Source organism: Colius striatus, chromosome 6, assembly GCF_028858725.1.
Source record: "Colius striatus isolate bColStr4 chromosome 6, bColStr4.1.hap1, whole genome shotgun sequence".
Taxonomy (NCBI): domain Eukaryota; kingdom Metazoa; phylum Chordata; class Aves; order Coliiformes; family Coliidae; genus Colius; species Colius striatus.
In genome coordinates, this window is record NC_084764.1 from 14,888,742 (window position 1) to 14,915,899 (window position 27,158).

Below are 27,158 nucleotides of genomic sequence, written 5' to 3' on the forward strand. Positions count from 1 at the left end.
TGGGTTATTATAGCAATACTTTGACATCAAAAGCTGCAGTAAAAATTATATATAGTCACTACAAGCTACCCACATAATCAGAACTAAGTTTTGTTTGACAAAGTGATTTGTGTTTGATGTAAATGTGAATGCTTTGAGATAGTAAAATTATTCTGAAAATTTGGTAGCCAGAACATTGTGAAACAATGCCATGGTAGATACTTTTTTAGTAATAGCCACGATTTAGTGTATTCCTTGAACAGTAGTGCTTATCATTAGTAGGAGTTTTCTTTGAGACACTCTACATTGTTTTCATTCTTTTTCATGGTAACTCAAGACATGCAGGACATTACTACAAGTCCTATATATTTCAGTAGAGATAGGGGTTGAGGAATGTATTTGAATGAGGACTGTACCACTGTGAGAAGAAAAGTTTATTTCTCATATGCCTGTTGTTTGGTTTTAGGTTACTTCTGAGTTTGTGTGTATTCTGTACCAGACTGCTTTAGAGGGCATGATACTGCTTAAGGAATTTCTGCTTCTTGGAAGCTTAGTGTTCCTTTTTTACTCCCTCTGCAGGCACAGAAAAGCAGGGCAGGGGCTATAAGAACATAAGGTGGAGGGGAGCTGATTGAACTTGTACTGTCACTTAAACACAGAGGGAATCACAGCCAAAGAAAATTTTTGTAGCAATGAACAAATACATAAATAGGACATATGACTTGACTTGTGAGAAGTAAGAGAGTTGTGGAAGAGTGAGGGGGAAAGAGAACCCAAGTGGTTGTAGTCACTTGGATGTAGTCACGTTGGATTAATTTCGTTGAAGAAAAAATATTTAATATTCTAAGGATCTTAACTGTCATAGATCCTGAGTAACCTATTTTTTCCATTTGTGAACAATATCACATTTGGTGTGTCTTAGTAAATTAAAATCTCTAGCTCTAACTGCTCTTACCCTTCTAACTACAACAGCAGAACTCATTGTGATTACTATGGATTGAGTCCATTTTTTTCTGTGTAGAATGAATAGGAAGTTTAATAAGAGCTTGAAAGTTAGCTTTTATTCACTCTTGAACTTTTGACTATGTTTTTTTTTAAAGGAAGTGTTCTGTTTCTCACTTCTTTAATTGCACCCATTTATATAACTCTTTAATTTGTTTTCTTTTTTAGAAAATGCAGTTAATTAATTTTTTTTCTGGTACCTCTTCTGGGAAAGGGAGGGTACACGGAATAAGGAAGTTACTGTAGAAAGGAAAAAAAAGGTATTTTACTTGAGTCGTGTAAGAGGAGAAAGATTGGAAGGAATAGATTACAGCCTATCATAAAAGTTCTTCAGCAGGCAGCTGATAGTACAGAACCTCATGTGTGTGGATGCAGATCTGTCTGTAAGGGTGAGCTAAGCATATGCATTTTGTGTATTGCCAAAGGAAATCAAGCCCTATCACACTGAAATTTTGAGTACGGACTCTATTTATGGTGTTCCATAGACTTGTATAACTTACTTATGTTTGTGTAATATATAGTAAATCATGATAATCTTTTAGTAACACATATGAAGCCTTTGGTGAAGTGACAGGATAAAAGGAGCTTTTCTTTACACAAATGGCTCTTGCATGACTTTGTGAATTATTAGGACTCACCTGATAGAAATAGTCAACATGTAGCAAATTCTTGGGTGGTTTGGGGTTTTGAGGGAAGTTGTGATTTCTCATTGTGACAGTCATAGAATCACAGAACAGTAGGAGTTGGAAGGGAGCTTTAGAGATCATCTGTTGCATGGGGTTGTTCCTTCCCAGGTGCAGGACTCTTCACTTGTCCTTGTTGAACCTTGTGAGGTTCCTTTCTGCCCAATTCTCAAGTCAGTAATAAAATAAATAAAAGTTTTAAATAAATACCTTTAAATATGAATTATGTTATATTTAATCTATTTTGTAGATATGGAAGAGTTAATTATGTACTGGCTCGAAGACTTGAACTTCTGCAAGAAGTTGGGAGGTTGCAAGAGAGTCTTGGAGTCCCAGGAGATGTCTCTTACACTTGTGAAACAGCCGGCCACTTTTTCTTATACCAAGTAAGGACTGAAATACTTCTACTGAGGCTGTATGACTTCAATATGTTATTAAACACTTTGTAAAAATTGGAGTGAATTTTCAGAATTGAATCTAAAAAAAACCCCACGTTTTCTTTGGTCGTTCAAAATACAATAACAGGTAAAGCTGTAATTGCAACATTGCTTGTATTGCTATTGTTTTAAAACCTGCCTGATGAGTCGCCAGTGGAAAGGCTGGCATTGCTGCTTTTCATGGCTGCTAGCAAAGATTCTAGCTTGAGGTTTCTCCTTCAGATAGGAAAATCTGTGGACTGTTTTACAGTTTGAGCAAGCATCAGAGCAGCTACTTGATGGTCCTGGTAGAAAGCTTTAATGTCATTAAATGCCAGTAAAATCAGATGCATAATATACACGATGATTTTTATGTACATTGTATATACCTCGTTTCCCTTCCGTGTATTTTTCGGTAACATGGTCTACATTAGCAATTAGTATGCCTTAAGCACACTTGTAGAATGCTACTTAGGATCAAATGCATACACTGTATATGTTTTGACAGAAGTTGTTCTGGCCTAGGTGTAGTGTGGACTTAAACATTGAATGGACAATGTTGGAAAGTGCAAGAAGTACTGCTAGAGTTCATCTTCTGGTTCAGTTTCCTCCCAAAGGAAGCCACTTGGTATTTAAACCAAAGTATTGTAACTTCTGATACACAGATTTGCTTCTGTAGTGGGTTTATGTGGCAAGATTTTTGTTAATGAGGGGCTGCAGATGTGTCCTCTGAGAAGAACCCAGGGACTGCCCTGTGCTGGACACAGCTCCAATGCACCGATCCCTGGCCAAAGCTGAGCCCATCAGTGGCACTGGTGGTGCCTTTGTGAAACATCTTTGAAAAAAGGTCCATAAATACTATGCAGCAGCTGGAGGCAGGGAGGTGAGAGTGAAAAACAGCCTCACACACCTAGGTCAGGAGGAAAAGGAGGAGAAGGAGGTGCTTCAGGTACCAGAGCAAGTTGCCCCAGAGCTCATGTAGAGGACCATGGTGAAGCAGGCCTTGTCTCTGCAGCCGGTGGAGGACTGTGTCAGAGCAGGTATCCACGCTGCAATCTCCAGATAACCTCATGCTGGAGAGGGTGGATATGCCCTTAAAGAGACTGCAGCCTGTGGAAAACCCATGCCAGATTAGGGCAGAAATGTGAGGAGGAAGGGATGGCAGAGATGCAGTGTTAGAAAATTGAATGACAAGCCCCATTCCTTCTTCACTGGTCAGGGTGGGGAGGAGGTGGAAGAGCTGTGAATGTAGGAGTAAAATTCAGCCTGGGAAGAAAGAAGGCTTGGAGAAGAATGGCTGTTTTGGTTTTGTCTTTTTTTCTCGCAATAGTACTCTTATTTTTAATTGACAATAAATGAAATTAATTTTCCCCAAGTCAAGTCTGTTTTGTCTTGTGATGGTGCTTACCAAATGATCTCCCTGTCATAACTCAGAAGCTTTTCATCTCAATTTTCTTTCCCTGTCCTGTTGAGGAGAGTGAGTGAGAGATATTGGGTGGGAAACTGACAGCCAGATAAGGTCAACCCACCCCAGCATCCAAAATGTTAGCTTGATACAAGGTTAAATGATCATTTCAACATACCTTACTTTTGTGATAATTCTTTTTAAACACTAAATGTGTAAGACTGCACCTTGACAGTGACTTTGATATGAACACATCAGTATGACACTTTTGTTTGCCATAGGTAATGTCTCGTTGGGAGGAGTACATCAGCAAAGTAAAAGTTAAAGGTGGAAAATTTCCAGATGCTACAGATGTCTCCAGTTTATTTCCTTTTCACCAGTATTTTGCAAATGCTCCTCAACCAATTTTCAAAGGCAAATCTTATGAAGAAGATATGGAAATTGCTGAAGGATGTTTTAGACATCTTAAGAAAATATTCACTCAACTTGAGGTAAGATATATAACTATTAAAATTAAGTGGAACTGGCCAGTCCTATAAAAAACTTTACACAATTCCAAAATACTCCTTGCCCTACATCCTAAAAGGAGTTAGGATTTCCACTTTTGAGTAATATGTTTCACAATAGGAAGAAGGATCTAATCTAGTTAGATTCTGTGTGTTCCATTTTCACTGATTAACTTATAAGGGTTGGTATGCCTGTCTCTGATCCTCACAGGGACTTGGTGTTTACAGTGAATTACCTTTGATAACCTGGAAGTAACTTATACAGATTGTCATTTATTTTTGCCAGAATTGATGGAGAGGCTTTTAAAAGTTAGGGTAAGAGTGATCTGTGTATCACTTGGTCATACTAACTGTACTGGCCTTCCTAATACTGAATGTGATGTGATGTTATGATGCAGTAAAGTAGGATGCAAGAAGATACAGTAAAACAAAAATTTGGGAGATTCTGAGAGATTTCTTCAGAATTAATAGAATAATTGCCTGCAAATCTATATATGCACACAGGTTACAGAATTCACTGATGTGTTTTTAAAAAATTGGGTTTTGAAATATTGTTTCTCCAGGTTTAGCATTAAAAAAAAAATAGATGGAGTTGCTGACAGTAGGAACCTTCATAATGTTCTTACTTCATTATTTTAAGAAGGTGTCCAGATAGTTTGAGTGAATTAATTTCTGACTTCCAAGATTTTCTTTTCTCCTCCATAGGAATTCAGAGCATTTGAACTTCTCCGCAGTGGCCTGGATAGATCCAAATACCTGTTGGTGAAAGAAGCAAAAATCATTGCCATGACTTGTACACATGCTGCTTTGAAACGACATGACCTGGTTGAACTAGGTTTCAAAGTAATGATTATATTAGTCTTACTATACTGATTGTTTTGTGATTTGCCCTGACTCCCTCATCCCTGTCATAGAATCGTAGAATGGTAGGGGTTGGAAGGAACCCTTAGAGATCATCAAATCCAAACTCCCTGCACAAACAGGTTCACCTAGATCAGGTCGTATAGGAACATATCCAGATGGGTCTTGAAGACCTCCAAGGAAGGAGATTCCACAACCCCTCTCGGCAGCCTGTTCCACTGCTCCGTCACCCCCACAGTAAAACAGCTTTTTCTTATATTTAAGTAGAACTTTTTGTGTTCCAGCTTCACTCCATTACCCCTTGTCTTGTTGCTAGCTACTATAGAAAAAAGAGATGTCCCAACCTCCTGACACCCACCCTTTAGATATTTATAAACATTAATAAGCTCTCCCCTCAATCTCCTCTTCTGCAGACTAAACAGCCCCACTTCTCGCAGCCTTACCTCATGAAAGATGTTCCAGTCCCGTGATCATCTTGGTGGCCCTGTGCTGGACTCTCTCCAGAAGCTCTCTGTCCCTCTTGAGCTGAGGAGCCCAGAACTGGATACAGGACTCCATATGAGGCCTCACCAGGGCACAGTAGAGGGGGAGCAGAACCTCCCTTGACATGCTGGCCACACTCTTCTTGATGCATCCCAGAATGCCATTGGCCTTCTTGGCCATGAGGGCACATTTGCTGGCTCATGTTTAGCTTATTATCAATCAGGACTCCCAGGTCTCTCTCTGCAGAGCTGCTCTCCAGCCGTTCAATCCCCAGCCTGTACTGGTGCATGGGGTGGTTCCTTCCCAGATGCAGGACTCTACACTTGTCCTTGTTGAACCTCATGAATTTCCTCTCTGCCCAACTCTCAAGCCAGCTGAGATCCTGCTGAATGGCAGCACAGTCTTCAGGGGAATCAGCCAGTCCTTCAAGTTTGGTGTCATCAGCGAACTTGCTGAGGGTACACTCTGTCCCCTCATCCAGGTCGTTGATGAAGATTTTGAACAAGACTGGCCCCAGAACTCCAGTGGCACCAGGCCTCCAACTTGATTCTGTGCCATTGATCACCACCCTCTGGCCTCTGTCATTCTGCCAGCTCTCGATCCACCTCACTGTCCACTCATCCAAGCCACACTGCTTGAGCTTTCTGATGAGGATGTTATGGGACACAATGTCAAAGGCCTTGCTGAAGTCAAGGTAGATGACATCTGCTGCTCTCTCCTCATCTAGCCAGCTGGTTATGCACTCATAGAAGGCTATCAGGTTGGTCAAACAGGATTTCCCCTTGGTGAAGCCATGTTGCCTCCCCCTGATAACCATCTTTTCCTTCATATGTTCAGTGATAACATTCAGGTGATAACATTCCATCACTTTTCCAGGGATGGAGGTGAGGCTGACCGGCCTGTAGTTTCCTGGGTTGTCCTTCCTGCCCTTTTTGAAGACTGGAGTGACATTGGCCTTTCTCCAGTCCTCAGGCATCTCACCTGTCCTCCAAGATTGTTCAAAAATGATGGAGAGAGGCTTTGCAGTCACATCAGCCAGCTCCCTCAGCACTCTAGGATGCATCCCATCAGGACCTGTTGACTTCCGAGTGTTGAGCTAGGCCAACAAGTCTTTAGCCTCTTGCTCTTCTACCCAGGGCAAGTCCTCTGCTGTCCTGGCCCTCCTTATTCGTCAGTATCAGGTCCAGCAGCACATCCCTCCTTGCTGGTTTCTCAATCATCTGCAACAAGAAGTTGTCCTCAACAATCTGTACGAACCTCCTGGACTGATTGTGCTTGGCTATGTGGCTGTCCCCCCACATAAACATGTTTAGCTGTACTAAATAGTTCCTATCTATTAAAAAAAAAGTTTTACTATATTTGATGATGAATTGCAGTGATATGATTGAGTGATAAAAGAAAGGCAAAGTTAGGAAAAAATATATAACTGTTTATGTAAAAAATGAAGGATTTGAGGAGAAAGAACTATGAAGCAATACTGTTTTCACTCGGCAGTGTTAGCCAAATATATTAGTACAGTCTTTTATCTGACAAAAAACCAAAACAAATGGCCATCACTAATAATTCTTTCAGTATTACTTTTCTTTGATCATGCACTGTTAGTGAATCATAAAAATGATTCTTTACTGTTTCAGTGCAAAGATAGCAAATCAGTTTGCTCCACTGCAGAAAGCTTTTCTCTTGTGGATGGGTTATGGCATATGGGAAGCATGCTATATAGTTCAGTTATGGATTCCTTCTAAATCTAAGCCCTTATTTGTAAAGGTAATTCATGTAGGATTTCACTCTCTGAGACAGATTTTTTGTAATATTAGTATTTTGCCTATAAGGTAAAATCCTACTGTAATTGTCCCACCGATCAAAAACCGAATGAGCAATTGATGCTTTCTTTTGGTAGGGTGAGTAACAGGATTAGTTTGTATTACTTGATTGATGGACATCTCTTTTTTTTTTCAGTATGACAACATCTTAATGGAAGAGTCTGCTCAGATTCTGGAGATAGAAACATTTATACCTCTGTTGCTGCAGGTTAGATGTAAATTATAAAATATATTACCAAAAATGAGAAATGAAGGTCTGTCTTATTTTCCTTTTAATATTATATATTCATTTTTTTTGCATAAAGTAACCTAGAACTGGTTTGCCATTTGCATGGACAGGAACAACTTTTATATTGTTCTACATTGGTTGTTGGGGTTTTTTTTTTAATATCATGGAGTATGCTAATAGGTTTTAAATGTGTTGCTTTTGTTGACTAAATATCAAGCTTTCATTTTGAAAATTAAAAAAGGAAAGATGTTTACATAAACTAGATCCTGACTTTCTTACTTGTATTTGTTCTCATTTAATGGTGATTATTGCTAATTTTAAAAATTATTAAAATTATTGCTTTTTACTAATGCTTTTGTTTCCCAAGAATGTAATGCTTATGTAATTGCTCTTTGTCCAAGTCTGGAAGTGAAGTATGGACTCCATACTTCTCTGTTGCTGCTCTATACTTCTCATACTGCTCCTTTACCAACTCTCTTGGTGCAAAGCAGAAGCTGATGGTGGGATGTCAGTAAAACCAAAGACTATACTGTTGATTTGATTCTTACTCTAGTGACCTTCTGAAAAATAGAGTTTGCTCATATTCTAAAATTAAGTTTCCATTCAGAAGTTTTGCCTGGAGCAAATCTTTTCATCGAAAAGTGAAAATAATTTTAAGTCTTCCAGAAAACCATATCCACGCTTTTGGATTTTCATTCAAACAGAAAGTTGATGTCAATTGAAGAAGGCATGATAGAAGCATCATTAAGTATTTGATATATTTGTAATTGCAGCTCATAATTTTCAACTTTCCTCTTCAACAGTGGAGAATAGAATACAGTTGCAGAAAAGTAACTTAACTCAGACCTAGTGCACAAAAGAATATCCATGTCCAGGTTAACTATAGTGCTGTTAAACCCCATGTCCTGTTCTCAGTTGCTATTTAAATCTATGGGTTTAACAATATTAATGTAGTTCTTTAACACTTTGATATGTTAAAGACCACTGAGTTTTGGTAGTTCTGAACAGGCAGGCAGCTAATTAACACTAATAGTTTTTTTTTTAATGATGGCAGCTCAGTATAACTTAAGAACAAATGCTGAAATTTAGGGCTTAGACAGCTACTTTGACTAATAATCTATTGTAATTGGGTGTCTCTTTTATATTGCTGTAGTTATAATTATGTCATTGTTTAATTCTAGAACCCCCAGGATGGATTCAGTCGTTTGAAGCGGTGGATTATGATTGGTGACCATCATCAGTTGCCACCAGTCATTAAGAACATGGCTTTTCAAAAATACTCCAACATGGAACAGTCTCTTTTTACACGATTTGTTCGTGTCGGAGTGCCAACTGTTGATTTGGATGCCCAAGGAAGAGCAAGAGCCAGGTGAGACAGAAAAAATGGCATATGCAGCTTGTCAGAAAATACCAGGTTAAACATCAGAAAAGGACATATATAATTTTGCTAGGACAGGAACTGGGAAAATGGTAATTCTGTTGGTTTTTTCCTTTTCTTTCAGCTTAGACTAGGAAGGCTAATTTTACTTTGCTGTTAATTTTTGAATTTTTTAGTATATAGTAGTGCTCTGTTATTGTACGAGTACTTTAATTAAAATGATATTTGAAGGAATTTTAATATTTTTATGTTTGGGGTTTTTTACAGCTCAGACTTTTTTACACTAGCTTCCTTTTCTAAAGCACTGTAATATATTCAAGGCTAAATAAAAATTTGATTTATTTAGCATAGACTATATAATATTTCCCTCAAAGTCTGTAGTATTTCAGCAGAGCTTCAGCTTTGTTTGGAGGTAACCAGGTTTTCCACACAAGAGCATAAGGTGTTTTTTATATTGAAAGAGATACTGTGTCTCTCTAGTAAAATAACTTATTTTTTAGCCATCTGTTTGTCATTTCATTGTGATAATTAAGACATCAATTTTTTTTTTTTTGTGCAAAGTGCATATTTGTGGCATCGAATTAAGAAAGAAGAATAAAACTCAAGAAGAAAAAATTACTCCATGTAAAATTTTGATACTCTGAGTTTAGTTTTCAGTCCTAATGAAAAAGAGTGAATAGTGTGAGGGACAACTTTTTTTTCCATGTTGGAAATCTTGGGGGTGGTAGAATATAATTTTCTAGTATTGGATAATAGTTCAATGTGATTTTTAAAATGCAAATTATATTTGTATATAGCTATATGATATGTTATATACAGTGATATTACATAGCATATATTGATAGTATATCTACATTTATTTGCGTAATTATGTATATTTAAACATCTCAGTGAACTTCTTACATAAAGGAGAGCAGAAGAATTCCTTCACTTTGCCAGGAATTTCTTGATCAAGGATTTTTTTCCATAGGTTCCTACGCTTTGTCTTTTCTAATAATACATAGCTTCTCTATAAACAGTCTGTTACTTTATCTAGTTTCGATATTGTGTATTTCTGAATGAGGCATTGGGTAATATTACTGTCTCTGTAAATACCAGACATTATTCAGAATTGGATAGATTTGGTTGTTTCCCTTCATGTTTCATGTTCGTATATGGCAATACACAAAATAAGAAATTTTATTTTGGATAATTCAGAAAATCTTTTTTGCTTTACTACTTTGGTTTTGTAAAGAAGCATCAATATTTATTAAGTTTTGTTAGCCATGAGAATTCCTTCTAGATTTCTTTGCAAAATTTGTACCCTTCAGTATAGAGTTGATCAGGCAGAACAAGCTGAAGGCTGAGTGTGCTGCACCAAAAGGAAATTTGAAGTTTTCTGTGAGAGACAACTAAAAAGAGTCAAAATGTAAAAGATAATGTTGCTGGACAGCCTTTACAGATATGTTCATTTATATATGTGCAGGCAAACTTTTTTCCTTGAAAACTAACAGAAAACTACAGAAGCATTAGTAATTATGAAAGCATCTGAACTGCATTGAATGAGTTCAAGGACTCACTCTAACAATTTGATGTTTGTCTCTATGTGGCTTTGAACAGTTTATGTAACCTCTACAACTGGCGTTACAAGAATCTGGGTAACCTGCCTCACGTGCAACTTCTGCCAGAGTTCAGAACAGCCAACGCTGGGTTTTTGTACGACTTCCAGCTTATAAACGTAGAAGACTTCAATGGTGTGGGAGAGTCTGAACCCAATCCTTATTTCTATCAGGTAAGAGAAATATTACATATATACTTTATTTAATCTGAGTATTGGTTATTGAGTCTGCAATAAGATTGTCAAAATACAGTAAACTGTTAATTCGTGTTCTCAAATAATTTAATCATTCAAATGCATAATGTTTTTTCTCCTTAATAATGGCACTCAATTTATGGGAAAAGCTGACGTGTAATTCCTCTCACTATGTCACCCTCATTTCTTCAAGATGCCTCTAATGGATTCTAACAATAATACTTGGAATGTTCTAATTACCATGTCTGTATTATTTTCCCATGTTTCTACCTTGGCTTGGATTGTAAAATTTTTTTTGAGAGCTGTGAGGAAAGGCATACAGAATATGGGCAGGTGTCCAGGGAGCTTTTTACCTGTAAAGATTTGGAGAACACAGGAACCCATTCCTAACTCAGCTGTGCCAGAACCAGTTGCTGTTCCAACTTCAGCAGTGGATGTTGCAGTTGCAGCTGTGAACACTCATACCCAGAGTGCTGACACCGTTGCTGTTACCACTGTGGACACTCGTACCCAGACTGTGAATATCATTATGTCCACTCAGACTGCTGCTACAACTGTGGATGCTCAAACCCAGACTGTTGCTGTTACAACTGCGGCCACTCAAACTGAGACAACTGATAAAATTGCTGTTGAATCAGAGTTTCAGTTTGTGCCAGTATCAGTTGGCCCTGTACAGAAAAAGAAATACACAAAAAAAAACAGTTCGCAGCACTAAGGATGAAGATGAACAAGGGATATCACAGAGAGAAGAAGAGTTGGAGCCAGAGATAATCAGCCGGTCCTTGTCCCTGAGTGAACTGCGAGATGTGCGGAAAGATTACAGCCGTCACCCAGGTGAGCACATTATCACCTGGATTCTCCGATGCTGGGAAGATGGAGCCCACAGTTTGGACTTAGAGGGCAAAGAAGCCAGGCAATTGGGCTCCTTGTCCCGGGACGAGGGCATTGATAAGGCTATGGGAAGACCATCACAGACCCTCAGCCTCTGGAGGCGACTTTTGTTGGGCGTGAAGGAAAGATACCCCTTCAAGGAAGATATTACAAGCCCCCCAAGTAAGTGGACCACCATGAAGAAAGGCATTCAATATTTGAGAGAGTTAGCTGTGCTGGAGATTATCTATAATGACTATGCACCCACAGACCCAGATGAAATTCAATGCACACGAGTTATGTGGCAAAAGTTCCTACGAAGTGCACCACCAAACTATGCCAGTTCATTGGCAGTTGTCTCCTGGAAGGAAGATGAGAGGCAAATGGTGGAACAACTAGCCGCTCAACTTCGGCAATATGAAGAAAATGTGTCTTCTCCCCTACAGGCTGTTGTTTCAGCTGTAGAGAAAATGTCACGGAAGTTTGATCAATTCATGTCTCGCTCTCCACCTGCCACTACTCCAGCTTTTAAGAATAAGCGTCCCCGTGCTCAAGAGCAGGAACATAAGGAGTATACACCCCAGGATGTTTCATGGTCCCATCCACAGGAAAAGGGGAGAATATGAGCAGGTGGGATAGGCCACCTACCCCATCTACTCCAAGAGCACAGGCACAGGAGTTGCGTAAAGGAAGGGTTAAAAGAAGTAACTCTCCTTGGAGGAATGTCGCTCCAGTTTCCAGTGAGCAACCCCCTAGACAAGATAGGAGGGTTGATTTCAATTCTGATTCCCTCGAGGGGACCTCTGGTGTTTCCTGGGAAACAGTAAATGATGACTGCGATGACCAGTATTAGGGGGTCCCTGCCTCCAGCCAGGTGGAGGAAAGGGATAATCGGGTTTATTGGACTGTGTGGATTTGTTGGCCTGGCACATCAGATCCACAAGAATACAAGGCTTTAGTGGACACCGGTGCACAATGTACTCTGATGCCATCAATTTTTAAAGGGACAGAATCCATTTGTATTTCTGGAGTGACAGGGGGACCTCAACAGCTATCTGTATTAAAAGCTGAAGTGAGTCTGACTGGCACAAATTGGCACAAGCATCCTATTGCGACAGGCCCCAAAGCTCCATGCATCTTAGGTATAGATTATCTTAAGAGAGGGTATTTTAAGGACCCAAAAAGATACAGGTGGGCCTTTGGTGTGGCTGCAGTGGAGGCAGAAGAGATTGAACAACTATCCAGCATGCCTGGCCTTTCAGAGGACCCTTCTGTTGTGGAGTTGCTGAAGGTTGAGGAGCAACAGGTACCAATTGCAACCACAACAGTGCACCGTCAGCAATACCGCACCAAGAGAGACTCTGTGATTCCCATTCATAAGTTGATTCACCAATTGGAGAGCCAAGGGGTGATCGGCAAAACTCACTCACCCTTTAACAGCCCTGTATGGCCGGTACAAAAGTCTACTGGAGAGTGGAGACTGACAGTAGACTATCGTGGCCTGAATGAAGTCACACCACCGCTGAGCGCGGCTGTGCCAGACATGTTGGAACTCCAATACGAATTGGAGTCCAAGGCAGCCAAACGGTATGCCACCATTGATATTGCCAATGCATTCTTCTCAATCCCTTTAGCAAAAGAGTGCAGGCCTCAGTTTGCTTTCACTTGGAGAGGGGTGCAGTATACTTGGAATCGACTGCCCCAGGGGTGGAAACACAGCCCCACCATTTGCCATGGACAGATCCAGGCCACGCTGGAGGAGGGTGAGGCCCCAGAACATCTGCAATACATTGATGATATTGTGGTGTGGGGTGACTCAGCCATGGAAGTCCTTGATAAAGGAAAGAAAATAATTCAAATTCTTCTAAAGGCTGGCTTTGCCATTAAACGCAGTAAAGTCAAAGGACCTGCACAGGAGATCCAGTTTTTAGGAGTAAAATGGCAGGATGGATGTCGTCATATTCCAATAGAGGTGATAAACAAGATTGCAGCCATGTCTCCACCAACTAACAAAAAGGAAACACAAGCTTTCCTAGGTGTTGTGGGTTTTTGGAGAATGCATATTCCCAATTACAGTATGTTAGCCCCCTCTACCATGTGACACGGAAGAAGAATGATTTTGAATGGGGTCTTGAGCAGCAACAAAGTTTTGAACAAATTAAACAGGAGATTGTTCATGCGATGGCACTTGGGCCAGTCTGGACAGGACCAGATGTTAAAAATGTGCTCTACACCGCAGCTGGGGAGAATGGCCCTACTTGGAGTCTTTGGCAGAGAGCACCTGGGGAGGGTCGAGGCTGACCCCTCGGGTTCTGGAGTCGGGGATACAGAGGATGCGAGGCCTGATACACTCCAACCGAGAAGGAGATACTGGCAGCATATGAAGGAGTTCAAGCTGCATCAGAAGTGATTGGCACAGAAACACAACTCTTCCTAGCACCTCGACTGCCAGTGCTGGGCTGGATGTTCAAGGGGAAGGCATTCCCTACGCATCATGCAACTGATGCTACATGGAGTAAGTGGATCGCACTGATCACACAACGAGCTCGCATAGGGAAGCCTAGTCGCCCTGGGATCCTGGAGGTGATCACAAACTGGCCAGAGTGTGAAGATGGTGAAATATCACCAGAGAAGGTGACACATGTTGACGAGACCCCATCGTATGATGAACTGTCAGAAGATGAGAAGCGGTATGCCCTGTTTACTGATGGGTCCTGTTGCCTTGTGGGAAGGCATCGAAGATGGAAGGCAGCTGTATGGAGTCCCCTACGCAAAATTCAGAAGCTGTAGAAGGAGAGGGTGAATCAAGTCAGTTTGCAGAGGTAAAAACCATCCAGTTGGCTTTAGACGTTGCTGAACAGGAAAAATGGCCAAGGACCTACCTCTACACTGATTCGTGGATGGTGGCAAACGCTCTATGGGGATGACTACAGCAATGGAGACAGAACAACTGGCAACGACGGGGCAAACCCGTCTGGGCTGCTCCACTATGGCAGGACATTGCTGCTCGAATGGAGAAACTAGTTGTGAAGGTGCACCATGTAGATGCTCACATACCCAAAAAGCGGGCCACAGAAGAACATCTGCATAACCAGCAAGTTGACAAGGCTGCTAAGATTTCTCAGATAGATCTGGATTGGCAACATAAGGGGGAGTTATTTTTAGCTCGATGGGCCCATGATACCTCAGGTCGTCAAGGCAGAGATGCTACCTACAAATGGGCTCGCGATCGAGGGGTGGACTTAACCTTGGACACTATTGCACAGGTTATCCATCGAGTGTGAGACGTGCTACAATTAAACAAGCAAAACGATTGAAGCCCATATGGTATGGAGGACGATGGCAGAAATATAAATACGGAGAGGCCTGGCAGATTGATTACATCACACTGCCACAGACTCACCAAGGCAAACGCCATGTGCTCACAATGGTGGAGGCGACCACCGGCTGGTTGGAAGCGTATCCTGTGTCTCATGCCACCGCCCGGAGCACCGTCCAGGGCCTTGAAAGGAAAGTCCTCTGGCGACCAGGCACCCCAGAAAGAACTGAGTCAGACAATGGGACACACTTCAGGAACAACCTCATAGATGCCTGGGCCAAAGAGCATGGCATTGAATGTGTTTATCATATTCCCTATCATGCACCAGCCTCGGGAAAAGTTGAGAGATACAATGGGTTATTGAAAACCACACTGAAAGCAATGGGAGGTGGAACTTTCAAGCATTGGGATACACACCTGGAAAAGGCCACCCGGTTAGTCAACTCTAGAGGATCTGTCAATCAAGCTGGCCCTGCCCAATCAGAACCCTTACATATTGTAGAAGGGGACAAAGTCCCTGTGGTATATATAAAAGACATGTTAGGGAAGGCAGTCTGGGTGTGTCCTGCCTCAGGTAAAGGCAAACCCATCTGTGGGATTATTTTTGCTCAGGGACCTGGGTGTACTTGGTGGGTGATGTGTAAGGATGGGAAAACACAATGTGTGCCTCAAGGGAATTTAATTCTGGGTGAGAATAACCAGTGAATTAAATTGTATAATGATAGCTGTTGAATGTCACGATTCCTATAGTTGCTCTACGTTATGTATGTGTAGATGATTATGATGTGTAAACCTAGACATGACGTGTAGATGGTATAGAATAAGGGGTGGAATGTCCTGGTTTGAGCCAGGATAGGGGTAATTCCCGTGAGGAACCAGGAAAGGGCACAGCCTGAACAGCTGACCCAGGCTGGCCAGCAGGTATTCGATACCATCCTAACAGTCATGCCCAGGGTACAGTTGGGGGCTGGCCGGAATAAGCTCATCCCCGGAATAAGTGCTTCCGGGGGGGGCTGACTCTCGGTCGCCGGTCCGGAGCGTTCACTCACGTCGGGTCCCGGGTGGTGAGCAACTGTATCACTCACCAGTTTTCTTTGTAATATCCCCTTGTCTTTGTTATAGTTGTTACTCTTCAATTTCCCCAGTAAACTGTTCTTATTTCAACTTATGCGGGCTCTTTTTTTTTCCTCCCTCTCCGATCCCCTCCGCATTCCGTGGAGAGGGGGAGGGGGAGGAGTCGCGGTTTTCTTCCCATTTGCTCCGGCTGGGCAAAACCACGACACACAGTTACATAACAGGAGCTTTCTTTGGCAAGTGATCTTTAAGAAGTTAGAAATGAAATATTTTTGTTTGAGTTCTGTATTAACACAGTTCTGTAATAACAGTTAAGGTGGCAATTCTTTGGGCAGACAGCTGTCAGCATATAAATGCATTTAGATACAAATGTGTAAATATTTAATACTCTATAATTTAAATGTTTTAACATTGAATTATTATTATTATTATATATAAGGACTATTAAATATTGAAGGACTATTACATACTGAATAAATAATAAAAAATAACTACTGAAAAAATAATAAGGACTATTAAATACTGAAATAAAACTGGATGCTTCAGAATGTGTCAATCAATGACTAACAGTAATATTGATGTAGATATTTTTAGCAGCTCTCTGAAGACAAATTAGAATGAAGTTAGTAAACCTGCTTGTGGTTCTTCTTTCAAAATGGCTTTTATTAAGTGAGCAAAGAAACATCAGATCTGGAGACTTTTCTTTTGGCACTGAGCTTTTAGTCTAAATATATGACAATGACACAGGTGTTTTTTCTAACCTTACAAGCTAAATAAACCCCATATAATAATATTATAATAAATATAACTAAATTTTCTTTTTTTTTCTTTTTCTCTCCTCTTTGAAACTTAAGAATCTTGGAGAAGCAGAGTATGTTGTGGCACTTTTCATGTATATGTGCCTGCTTGGTTATCCTGCAGACAAGATAAGTATCTTGACGACATATAATGGACAGAAACACCTGATCCGTGATGTCATTAATCAGCGGTGTGGAAATAATCCACTTATTGGACGGCCAAACAAGGTGACTTGGAAAATATATCAGCCATTGGAGCAGTTCTGGTTTGTTGTTCTTAAACTGTTGTATTATAGAACAGACTAATTTGATGGAGTCACAGCTTTCTGTGCAAATATTCCCTGGGTAAATACATTTTTTTAACCAGATTCTAGAGAATTTCATTATAAATTTGTTTCTGCCTGCTAATAATTTGACTTACAAAGTGACATCAGTGAAGTTAGAAAGTCTACAGACTACATGAGACAGAGTCACTCTTTTCTTTGTCATTTGTTTTGTCCTCAAATAACACCAACCCCAAAACCACAGCTGTAAGAATATCCACCCAGAGTAGAAATGGTTTCTTAAAATGTGTGATGACAAATCTGAAACAAATAAAAAACATAGTTGGGAAAGTCTAATGCTAACTCTGCAGGTTGAAATTCTCTATTATAAAACTGGTGTCTTTTCACAGTCTTTTGTTATTAACACCCCACTGTTAGCTGTCTGAATTGAATAAAAATGTAAAGGAAAGAGTATACAATCAGACAAAAGCCCATCCTGGCATCTCCTGAAAAGAATGGGGTGGTGATTTTTGGTTAGAGGCCAACCAAGACAGAGTTGAAGCAGGTGCTTTTCTCTTCCTGTTTACTGCAATCTCAATCTGACGTTAATGTTAAAAATTTGATACCATGTTTTAATTGAAATGGTAAAGATTAATCCATGGAGCTTTTTTCTTGGTTTTTAATTCTCTAGGTGACAACAGTGGACAGATTTCAAGGTCAACAAAATGACTATATTCTCCTTTCACTAGTGCGTACCAAAGCTGTAGGCCACCTCAGGTATGTAAGGAGATACTCTTGAAGTGTCATTAAACTGTGTGCTTTGTGTGTCAGAAAGATGTTTATAGTACATTTTACGTAAGTGTACAAATTTGAGTATCTGGTAGGAATGATTTTGTGCTATATATTGAATGACGTTCAGACATACTTCCTTTTATAACTGTCTGGTACCCTCTTCACAACCACTTTATCCTTTAGTAATGGCTCATACTATAATTAGTTTATATTACTGCACATAGAATGAACTTCATTTCACCCCAGTACAATGATAAGAATGTAATGCTTGTTGAACAAATGCAGGCTTAAATTTGCTCATAGACTCCTTCCTCCGAGTGAACTTTTATTTGTTTTATGTCACAAGACTTGAAAAATTGCATTATGATGTGTTTGAAAATGTTTACACTTCAGTTTTTGGGTAGGTGGAGAAAGACTTGTCTAATCATCAGTAGTTAGAGGAGTTGTGTTTTTTCAAGAAGAGTGTGGCCAGCAGGTCAAGGGAGGTTCTTCTCTCCCTCTACTCTGCCCTAGTGAGGCCTCATCTGGAGTACTGTGTCCAGTTCTGGGCTCCTCAGCTCAAGAGGGACAGAGAACTTCTGGAGAGAGTCGAGCACAGGGCCACCAAGATGATCAGTGGACTGCAACCTCTTTCATATGAGGAAAGGTTGTGGGAACTGGGGCTGTTTAGTCTAGAAAAGAGGAGACCGAGGGGAGATCTTACTAATATTTACAAATATCTAAATGATGGGTGTCAGGAAGTTAGGGCATCTCGTCTGTTGTATCTAGCAACAGGACAAGGGGTAATGGGGTGAAGCTGGAACACAAAAAGTTCCATTTAAATAAAAGAAAAAACTTTTTCTGTGAGGGTGACGGAGCCCCAGCACAGGCTGCCCAGGGATGGCGTGGAGTCACCTTCCTTGGAGGTCTTCAAGACCCGGACTAGATGATCTCGAAACATCCCTTCTAACCCCTACCATTCTATGATACAGAAACACTATTGTGATTTATTCTCAAGGTAAATTTTTAACTGTGAAGTCTAGCAAAATAGTAAAGAGTACTTTTGCGTACCATTACCCTCTTTATGTAATGATTATAGGATTTGATAGTTACTGAAGCTGTATGTAGGGGAAAAAACGCAAAGACAAAATAGTATTTTAGCAGGTGACTTTGTATTTTCTTTCATTAAAACTTCTGTATACTTCTGATTATTTTTATGTCATCAGTGTCATTATTGATTTTTGTTTGTCTTCTGAAGGGATGTCCGACGATTGGTCGTTGCCATGTCAAGAGCCAGGCTCGGGCTTTATATCTTTGCAAGGGTATCGCTCTTTCAGAACTGTTTTGAGCTAACTCCAGCTTTCAGCCAGCTCACAGCTCGACCACTTCACCTCCATATCATTCCCACAGAACGTTTTCCAACGGCAAGACTGGTAGGAACAGCTACTCTGAATTTTGCTGTTTGTAATGGGGGTGTGTTTTGCCCACTTCTTTTTGAGGGGGCTCTAAGAGGTGGAAATGCTAAACCAGTGCCTCTCCCATAATTACATCCCTAGTGTTAACTTTTGTAATGATATGTGCTAGCTGTTTTTAATTGATTTTCCCACAAAACTTAGTTATCAGTATAAGTCTTCTGTGTTATCTTTTTTTACAGTTCTGCCTAAGTTATTCAATATTTTTCTTTTGTGATAGATAGGGAGGTTTTCAGTGTGTTACATATTTTTGGTCTTGTTATGAAGCAAAATAATGTTCTTAAAAAAGGTCCAAAAAAGCCACATGAAGATAATAGTTTCTCATGAAGAGGTAAAAATAATTTAACTGAATAATTTTAGTAATGAACTTATTTAGAAAAAAAAAAAAAAAAGGATCCAGAACAGTTAGAGTGTTGGTGCTGAGCTAAATTCGTAAGTGTGAAAACATAATTTGAAATACTGCACTAGATCTTTAGGGAAAGGTTTGTATTAAGCATCTAAGCAGAGGACACACAGAGTAGGATGCTACATGAAGAAATGGAGGAGTATATCTACCTTGCTTTCTGGATCTTTGAGAAGGGGTGCCTACATGAACTCAAAATTCAGTTACAGATCTTTCCCTGGTCTTAGGCACTGTTAAGTTTGGGAGGGAGCTGAAATTTCAGTTGAAACTTTCAGGTCCAATGTGCAACAAAGAATGCAGTGTGTGTGGTCAGTGAGTGTGAGCGAAAAGGTTGGTGGACAAATAGTCAAAAGTCGTAATCTGATGGTAACTGTGCCTTTGTGTAAGGACTACACTTCCTGTCTTTTCAAATAATTTGACTTTTTTTTTTCTACATAAAGGATTATTTAACTTCTTGGAGTTTGTTTTCTAATGCAGTTAAATAACCTTTGAATAATGGCTGCTTTGCTTTGCTTGCTGAATGCTTACTTTTTCCCTCCTTCCTTAGAATGGAGAAAGACCATCTCACCAAATCCATGTTATTAAGAACATGCCTCAGATGGCTAACTTTGTGTACAATATGTATATGCACATAATACAGAGTACACGGCACTATCAGCAGGTAAGGACCTTCTAACATCTGGAAGATGCGCATCTAAAACTGATGTCTAGTAAGTGACATGAGATGCTGTTGAGAGTTGAGACTCTTCCTGTCTTGTTTTAAAAAATTAAGATGATTTTATGACTGGGAGTGAAAATACTGAGGTCCTTACAGCTCTTGCCACTGCAAGATTTTATCTTTAATAATTTAAGCCCCAGTTTAAGGTGCCAGAGCCATAATTGATGCTGAGTGCTCTTTCTGTGCCTAGAAATTCCTCAATACTAAAGAATGAACCTGTTTGGTATTTACTTGAAGTAAACTTGTGTGTTATATTCCAGGTAAGTGCAGCTAATGGTATTATAGCACCCCTGCAGGATGCAGTATGTTTTGTAATAGAGGTTTTCATGGCAGGCCTGCAGTGTGTAAAAACACCAGATCGTGTCTTGGAATCATTTTAATCATGTTAGCTCCCTGCATTGTTCAGGCTGCTTGGCATCTGTAGCTGGGTTAGGACTGAAAAGAGGGCTGACACTACTGAAATCTCTTCTTGTAACTGTATTTTTTTAAAGTAGTGGAAGTTCACTCTGTTTTGTTGGAAATCCAGTCCTATAAACACATGACAAGACTTACTTTAGAGACGGTTTATCTGATACAGCTGATCTCTCAACTGTGCAGATCATATGTGATGAAGACTCAATGGACTGTGCAGTTGGTCACATTCAGATGCAAATTAGTAGCCCTGTCAAAACTGAATAGTGTACACGTGTCCTGAAAAGCAGATGGTAGCATCTAAATTTTACCAAAAAATGAGTTTATTTAACACCTTAATCAAAGATAGACCCAATCTTTCTGCTAATACCAGTTGTTCTTTTTAGCCTCCTAATCTTAATCGTTGCTAGCTCAAGTTACGTAAAAAATGAATGTTCTCCTACTGTGGCAATAAATCACCTTCTTCTTGAAGGAGAAGCCAGGAAGTGAACTAAAAAAAAAAAAAAGTAAGCAGTAAATTTCTTTTATGTAGTGCAAAATAATATTTTTTCTTTTCTTTTACACCATTCTTAACAGTAATACTCACTAAGCATAACATGCATCTAACAGACTCTAATGAGTCTGACTTTGTCTCATGTATGAAGAATATATTTTTGTAATTAAAGGATCTCTAGTTTTGAAATACAGTTTTTCTGTGAACATATGGACTATAGAGACCAGTAAGATAACTTCAAAGTCTATAAAAAATTCTTTTCATATCTGCTTGTAGTCATCATTGCTTCATAGATTTGCCTGTGCATGTCAGAAATTTGGAAATAGTAGTGTCATCTAATTGAAGGTAAGACTTCAGTGTGGTTAAACACTTAATTTATCATGTGAAGCCAAGTTGCAAAACAAAACTAAACAGTCATCCGTGAGAGGTTTATCGTCCTTTCATTTCATTAAAATGTTTCACAATATTCCAAAGAAATATCCATCATGCCATTAAATAACGTCAATCTGCAAGAAATACGAGTGTTTCTGTACAGCCTAGAGTTGTGTAGCGTTTATCCATACTCTTCAGCTCACAGTGTTCTTGATATTTTTTTTCCAAAGTTGGTAATACGGCTACCATGCTGCTTATTACAGTGTTTTGGAAACTACTTTTTTTGTTGTGAACAAAATTCTTTGACTATACTAAATTAATTTTCCAGAAGCATTATGTGAAAAATACGTAAGCATTGCTTTAACTGTTACTGGAACTTGCATTGTTCTACATTTATAGCTGTGAGTGAAACTTGTCTAAGTACAGATAATGTTCACATAGCATTTTATAAGATGTTTCAAAGGGAAATTACAGGAATGAGTTGCTAAAGACAGGCCTGTTAAAGACCTCATAAAGCAAATTAAACATATCCAGGTGTTAGAAATGGTAGTCAGTGAGATTGCAGTAGGAATGTACTTGTTGATCCAAGTAGGGATTTACCATAGCCTTATTACTTGTCTGTCTGGTTGAGATAGTGAAATGTGTTTGATATCCTTGAATTAGAAGTACTAAGTTTTTAACACCACCTTTTCAAGCAAAAAATGGGTCTAATAAGACCATTGTGTGAGTCAAGATTATTCTTAAATTTTTAAATACAAGTTGAGTGCCCACAAATGGTTAAGGCTTTCAAATTTAAAGTCTTTGTTATTAACTTGTTATTTCATGCAAAACCCTAAATATAAGGTGATCAGTTCAAGCTAAAACAGGAATAGATGCCCAAATAGATGTATTGATTGCAAAAACTGAACATCCTTTCTATTTTTTTTAATCATCTAGTGTTTACTGCCCCCACCTGCCATGGTTGAAGAGCCAGAAACTCCTCAGACTCAAGAGACCGAAGTAGAAGATGAAGTTCAAGTCATGCAGGAAAATGCTGAAGAAGAAGAAAAGAGAGTAGCGGGAGAAATGGTAAAGGAAGGAGAATTGAAAGTGGCCGAAGGGGATGAACATCGAACAATGCCAGAGCACCCTGGAAGAGACAGTGACAGTGGAGACAGCGAACCTGAGAATGAGTCTGAAAAGTAATCCACGGGATGTTTGTTTCCAGGTTTTGAAAAACTGATGGGAATAAAAAGCAGTTAGAAATATAACTGCTATTTTACATTGGCTTTTTTAATGGTTACTTGTGTAACGTTACCTGTTTGGTATATTTTTCACTGGATACTTTGTGGACAAGCAAAATGTATGGTAAACTTTTTCAGTAAAGATTCTTTTTACACCAGTTTTAAGTATTTGACCTTTAATTCAATCACTGGGTTATCCATTAAACCTCACGAGTTAAGTATTTTCAGTGTTGGTCAGACAGTCTTCATAGTTTTCTTAATATTTTACAATAGAGAATTCCTTAAGCAGAGATGTGCTTGTATGCACTCAAATGGTATTTTAAGCATAGACTCCAGTTCAGTAAGATATTTATCTGAGATATTTATGTCTGAGAAATGTGAATTACCATGGACTTTGAAATGTTTAGAGTCTTTAATGAAGCAAGCTCTCAGAATTTCATGAGACCCAGGTAGTTGCAGCAATTTCCCATTGTTGACTTCTGATGCTGTTTTTAATTGATCCTTATTTACAGAAGTAAGGATGCAGCTTTCAACAGCACTGTTTTTTAAATTAGTGTTTAGAAATAAATTTCTGTTAAGAGGACACAGTAACTGCCAAGAATAAAGCGTCATGAGGAAGAAAAGTGAAGGTAGTGCTCTGAACACAGGATTTGCAAAACTTACAATATTGATGTTAATGACACAATGATGGAGTGTTTTTTCTACGGTAACTTCCAATAATCTTTCGTAAAATGATTGGAGAAGGGGTTTTCCCTGCTTCTCTAAGAATACCTGCCAACTTGGCAAATTATTCCGTGGTTCAATGAGATTAAGGAATTTCCAAGTAGATTTTCAAACTAAGCAACAGCTATAGGAACACCTTTTATTGCTGGCAAAGGGAAGAGGCTTGGTTTTCAAGTATTGCAGTTGTGAAGCTGCTAGGACTTCCTTCTGAAATTGACTAGAGAGTAATTAACTTACAAGCTTTTATTAATAGCACTGAAGTTCTCTATTTTTTTAATATTTTTGTAGTATAATAAGGAAAAAAAGATTATTGGAAGTATTAAGTTAAATGTAAGCCAAGCTTCTTGAAGCATATCTCTTTCATACTTACACGTGCATCCTGAGATTTCATCTGCCCCTTCCCTTGAAATCATTCTCCCTTGTTAGAAAGGAGCTGAGGAGTGAGAAAGCCTATTACTTGCTGTTGGTACACAGTGTTCATCTTACGCTTCTCATTCACTGAAATTACGTTTCCTCAAACAAGAAGACTAATAATTGGAGCAGAATGTGTATGCTTTCATTGCTTGTTTTGCTTTCCACTCTATTTTCTGTAAATATTTGAATCTGACAATAATTTATTGTCCTTTAGTATTTGTGGAATTGGAAGAGGATTCTGGAGGTTTTTCTCTGAAGTGGATAATCTGATTGCCAGAGATTCTATTACTAATGAGGATGGAATGACTGTTAGCAGGCACCTAAAGCTGAGAGGAGCCGGAAGACCTTTCTGAGTTGTGCCCAGTTTGCAGTGGCTGTGGCCACAACTGCCTGTGCAGTGCTCTGCTCCACTCCCTGTGCCAACCCCAGACATTACATGGTGGCTTCCATCTCAGCCCTTGTACAACAGCAAACAGGTATAGAGTTGTCCTAGACTTCACTGTTGCCCTGAAATGGTGAGTATAGTTAAAGGGAAGCTTGTTTATGGCTAAGCTGCAGGAAGAGGCAACTGAACAGCACACGACTGCAAGAGCTTGAACAGTCTTAGAATGCAATTTTCTGAGGGACCAGGCACCACCTGTAAGAGAGATGGAAAGTTTCATTGAGGTGATGTGAGCTGAGCAAGTGATTCTTCATCCTTGCTGCTATCTTCTCTATGTTGAACTTTACTGTTTTTCAGGGGAATATATTTTCGGAAGTCTGGAAAATTGTGGTTTTGTTATAGCAGTGGTTGGAAAGGTCTTGAGGCTTTGATTTAGAGTACAAGGTTAGGGATTTGAGGCTTTTTCCCCCAAAGCTTTTCAGTTCTTTTTTTCATTTTTTGGTAAAAGATGAACTGTCTTTTCCACCAAAATAGTTTTTATGTTCTGTTTACATTTTCTTATAAGAAAGAGTTGGTGGGAAGCAGTCTAAAATGATAAGCTTGATCTACATAGTTTGTTTTCCAATGGCAATATTTACTTGGGATTTAGCAGCACCTTCTGATGTCCCTGTCTACTCTAGGAAACAGTAAGATCCAATTATTAAACTAAGTGTATTTATGTTTCAAAAACACAATGATATTTACAAATTTAATTTTTTAAAAGAGTCTATCTGTAAGTGAACAAAACTGTTGTTAAAGTAGCTTTTAAAAATGTATTCAAGCATTATTGCCAAGAGCTATGACAGCACTGTATGAAACCCTAGCAAACAAAAATCTTTGTGAAGATATGATCTTTAAAGGATATAAACTAGAGGAAAAGAGATAAAACAACTTTCTTTTATTGTTCCAAAGTCATGTAATAAAACCCACTAAGGACTTTTGAGTGAAACTAAAGAACAATTAGTGGGTTTTTTCATATTTATTTAACCAATGCTGCTGTGATAGGACGGGATTGGATTCATCTCTCCTGTAAGGGCACTGGAATATTTGGGAGTAGGCTAGCAAATTTAATAAAGAGATCTTTAAACTAAGGGACTTGGGGGGTGGGGGGAGAAGCAAAATAGAACAAGCTGTCCCCTCTAGCTGGGCAGGACAGGGAATGCAATGATAAGTGCACAGTGGGCTGAGATGCAGAAGGCTAACCACCCTGAGAAAGAGCCAAACTGGGGAGGAACCTCCTGCACCCATCCAGGGAAACCTGCGTGTTTGAGTAAGCCCCTGTGCTGCTTCTACACCAATGCACGCAGCCTGGGGAATAAGCAGGAGGAACTGGAGATGTGGGTGCAGATGCAGGGCTACGACCTCACTGCAGTCACAGAGACGTGGTGGGACAGCTGCCATGACTGGAGCACAGCCATGGCGGGTTATGTATTGTTCAGGAAAGACAGATTGACAAGGTGAGGTGGTGGAGTTGCTCTCTATGTGAGGGAGTGATTAATATGTACCGAACTCTGCCTTGGTGGGGATGAGGGGCAGGTTGAGTGCTTATGGGTGAAAATTAATGGGCAGGGCAAGGCAGGTGATATTGTTGTAGAAGTTAGCTACAGACCACCTGATCAGGAGGAGGATGAGGCCTTCTACAAACTGCCTCATTATCACAGTCCCTGGTCCTCATGGGGGACTTCAACCACCCTGATATTTGCTGGGATAGCCACACAGCCAAGCACACGCAATCCAGGAGGTTCCTACAGATTGTTGGCAACAAGTTTCTGTCACAGGTGATTGAGGAACCAATGAGGAGGGGTGTGCTGCTGGACCTGGTACTGACAAATAAAGAGGGCCTGGTTGGAGATGGGAAGGTTGGAGGCAACCTCGGCTGCAGTGATGTCCTGGTTTAGCAAGGAGCAACTTTTGCTTGGTAACGGGGAGCGGGTTGCAGTGAAGACCCGGTAAAGAGTTTGTGGACTCTCCCCCAGCTCCTGGGTTCACACCCACCTCCGGCCCAGCTGGGCCAATCTGGCACCTCTGTGATCACTATTTGGAATTTGAAGTGCTGGCAGGAGGTATAAGAGTGATATAAGATGAAGGTGACCACGTGGACCCTTCAGCCAGAGAAGGAGGAAGGAAGGAGAAGCAATAGACCAGAGACCCCTCTGCAAGCTGTAGCGAGAATGCAGGCTGTACCCCTGCAACCTATGGAGACCCATGGCAGGACTGAGAGCCACCAGCAGCTCTGTGTGAGGGAGCCTGGACAGGTGAAGGATTGTGTGAGGAGACGGCCATGGTGCAGGCTGTGCTGGAGAGCCTGCACACTGCAGAGCAGCCCCACACGAGAGGCAAAGAGGAGCTGCAGCCCTTGGAATAAATGCACGTCGGAGCAGCCCGTGCAGGGCTGCCATGTGTGTGTGAGGTACCCCACGGACTTGCAGGGAAGACTGGTGTGGAGCCCACCTGTCCTGAGGAGGGACAAACAGCAGAAGCTATCGGTAATAGACCGACTGAAACCCCCACTCCCTGCCCCCCTGAGCTGTTCGGGGGGGGGGGGGGGGAGGAGGTAAAAAACACCGGGATCAGGGCTCTGAGCCCGGGAAGAGGGGAGGGGAGGTGTGGCAAGGTGTTTTTAAAAAGGCTGATCAGACTCTTCATTGTTGTACTACTCTGTGTTATTTTATTTTGGTTATGTTTTGGGGTTTTAGGGTTATGTTTCAGTTGATGTTGCATTATTTTCTGTTTTCTTCCCCAAGCCGAGTAGCCTGGTCTGTTTTGTCCTGAACCTTAAGCAGCAATTAAGCTCTTCCTGCCCTTTGGCAATTCTCAGCCTCTTCAGTACTTGAGGCTAATCATGGTCTTTTGTTCTCTT

At 40.2% G+C, this 27,158-nt stretch overlaps 1 protein-coding gene across 2 annotated transcripts in view; it reads left to right on the top strand.

Annotated features, from left to right (window-relative positions):
• Positions 1-22,898, top strand: part of AQR (aquarius intron-binding spliceosomal factor) — a 76,455-nt gene extending 53,557 nt beyond the window's left edge. For both annotated transcript variants that reach the window (XM_061997590.1, XM_061997591.1), the window contains 11 exons: positions 1,915-2,050; positions 3,767-3,976; positions 4,697-4,834; positions 7,292-7,363; positions 8,566-8,753; positions 10,362-10,533; positions 16,672-16,842; positions 17,569-17,654; positions 18,907-19,081; positions 20,071-20,184; positions 22,454-22,898. In XM_061997590.1, coding sequence (XP_061853574.1) covers positions 1,915-2,050; positions 3,767-3,976; positions 4,697-4,834; positions 7,292-7,363; positions 8,566-8,753; positions 10,362-10,533; positions 16,672-16,842; positions 17,569-17,654; positions 18,907-19,081; positions 20,071-20,184; positions 22,454-22,702 — 1,711 coding nt within the window. In that variant the 3' untranslated portion in view covers positions 22,703-22,898. The remainder of the gene's footprint in view (positions 1-1,914; positions 2,051-3,766; positions 3,977-4,696; positions 4,835-7,291; positions 7,364-8,565; positions 8,754-10,361; positions 10,534-16,671; positions 16,843-17,568; positions 17,655-18,906; positions 19,082-20,070; positions 20,185-22,453) is intronic.
• The last annotated feature ends 4,260 nt before the right edge of the window (positions 22,899-27,158 follow it).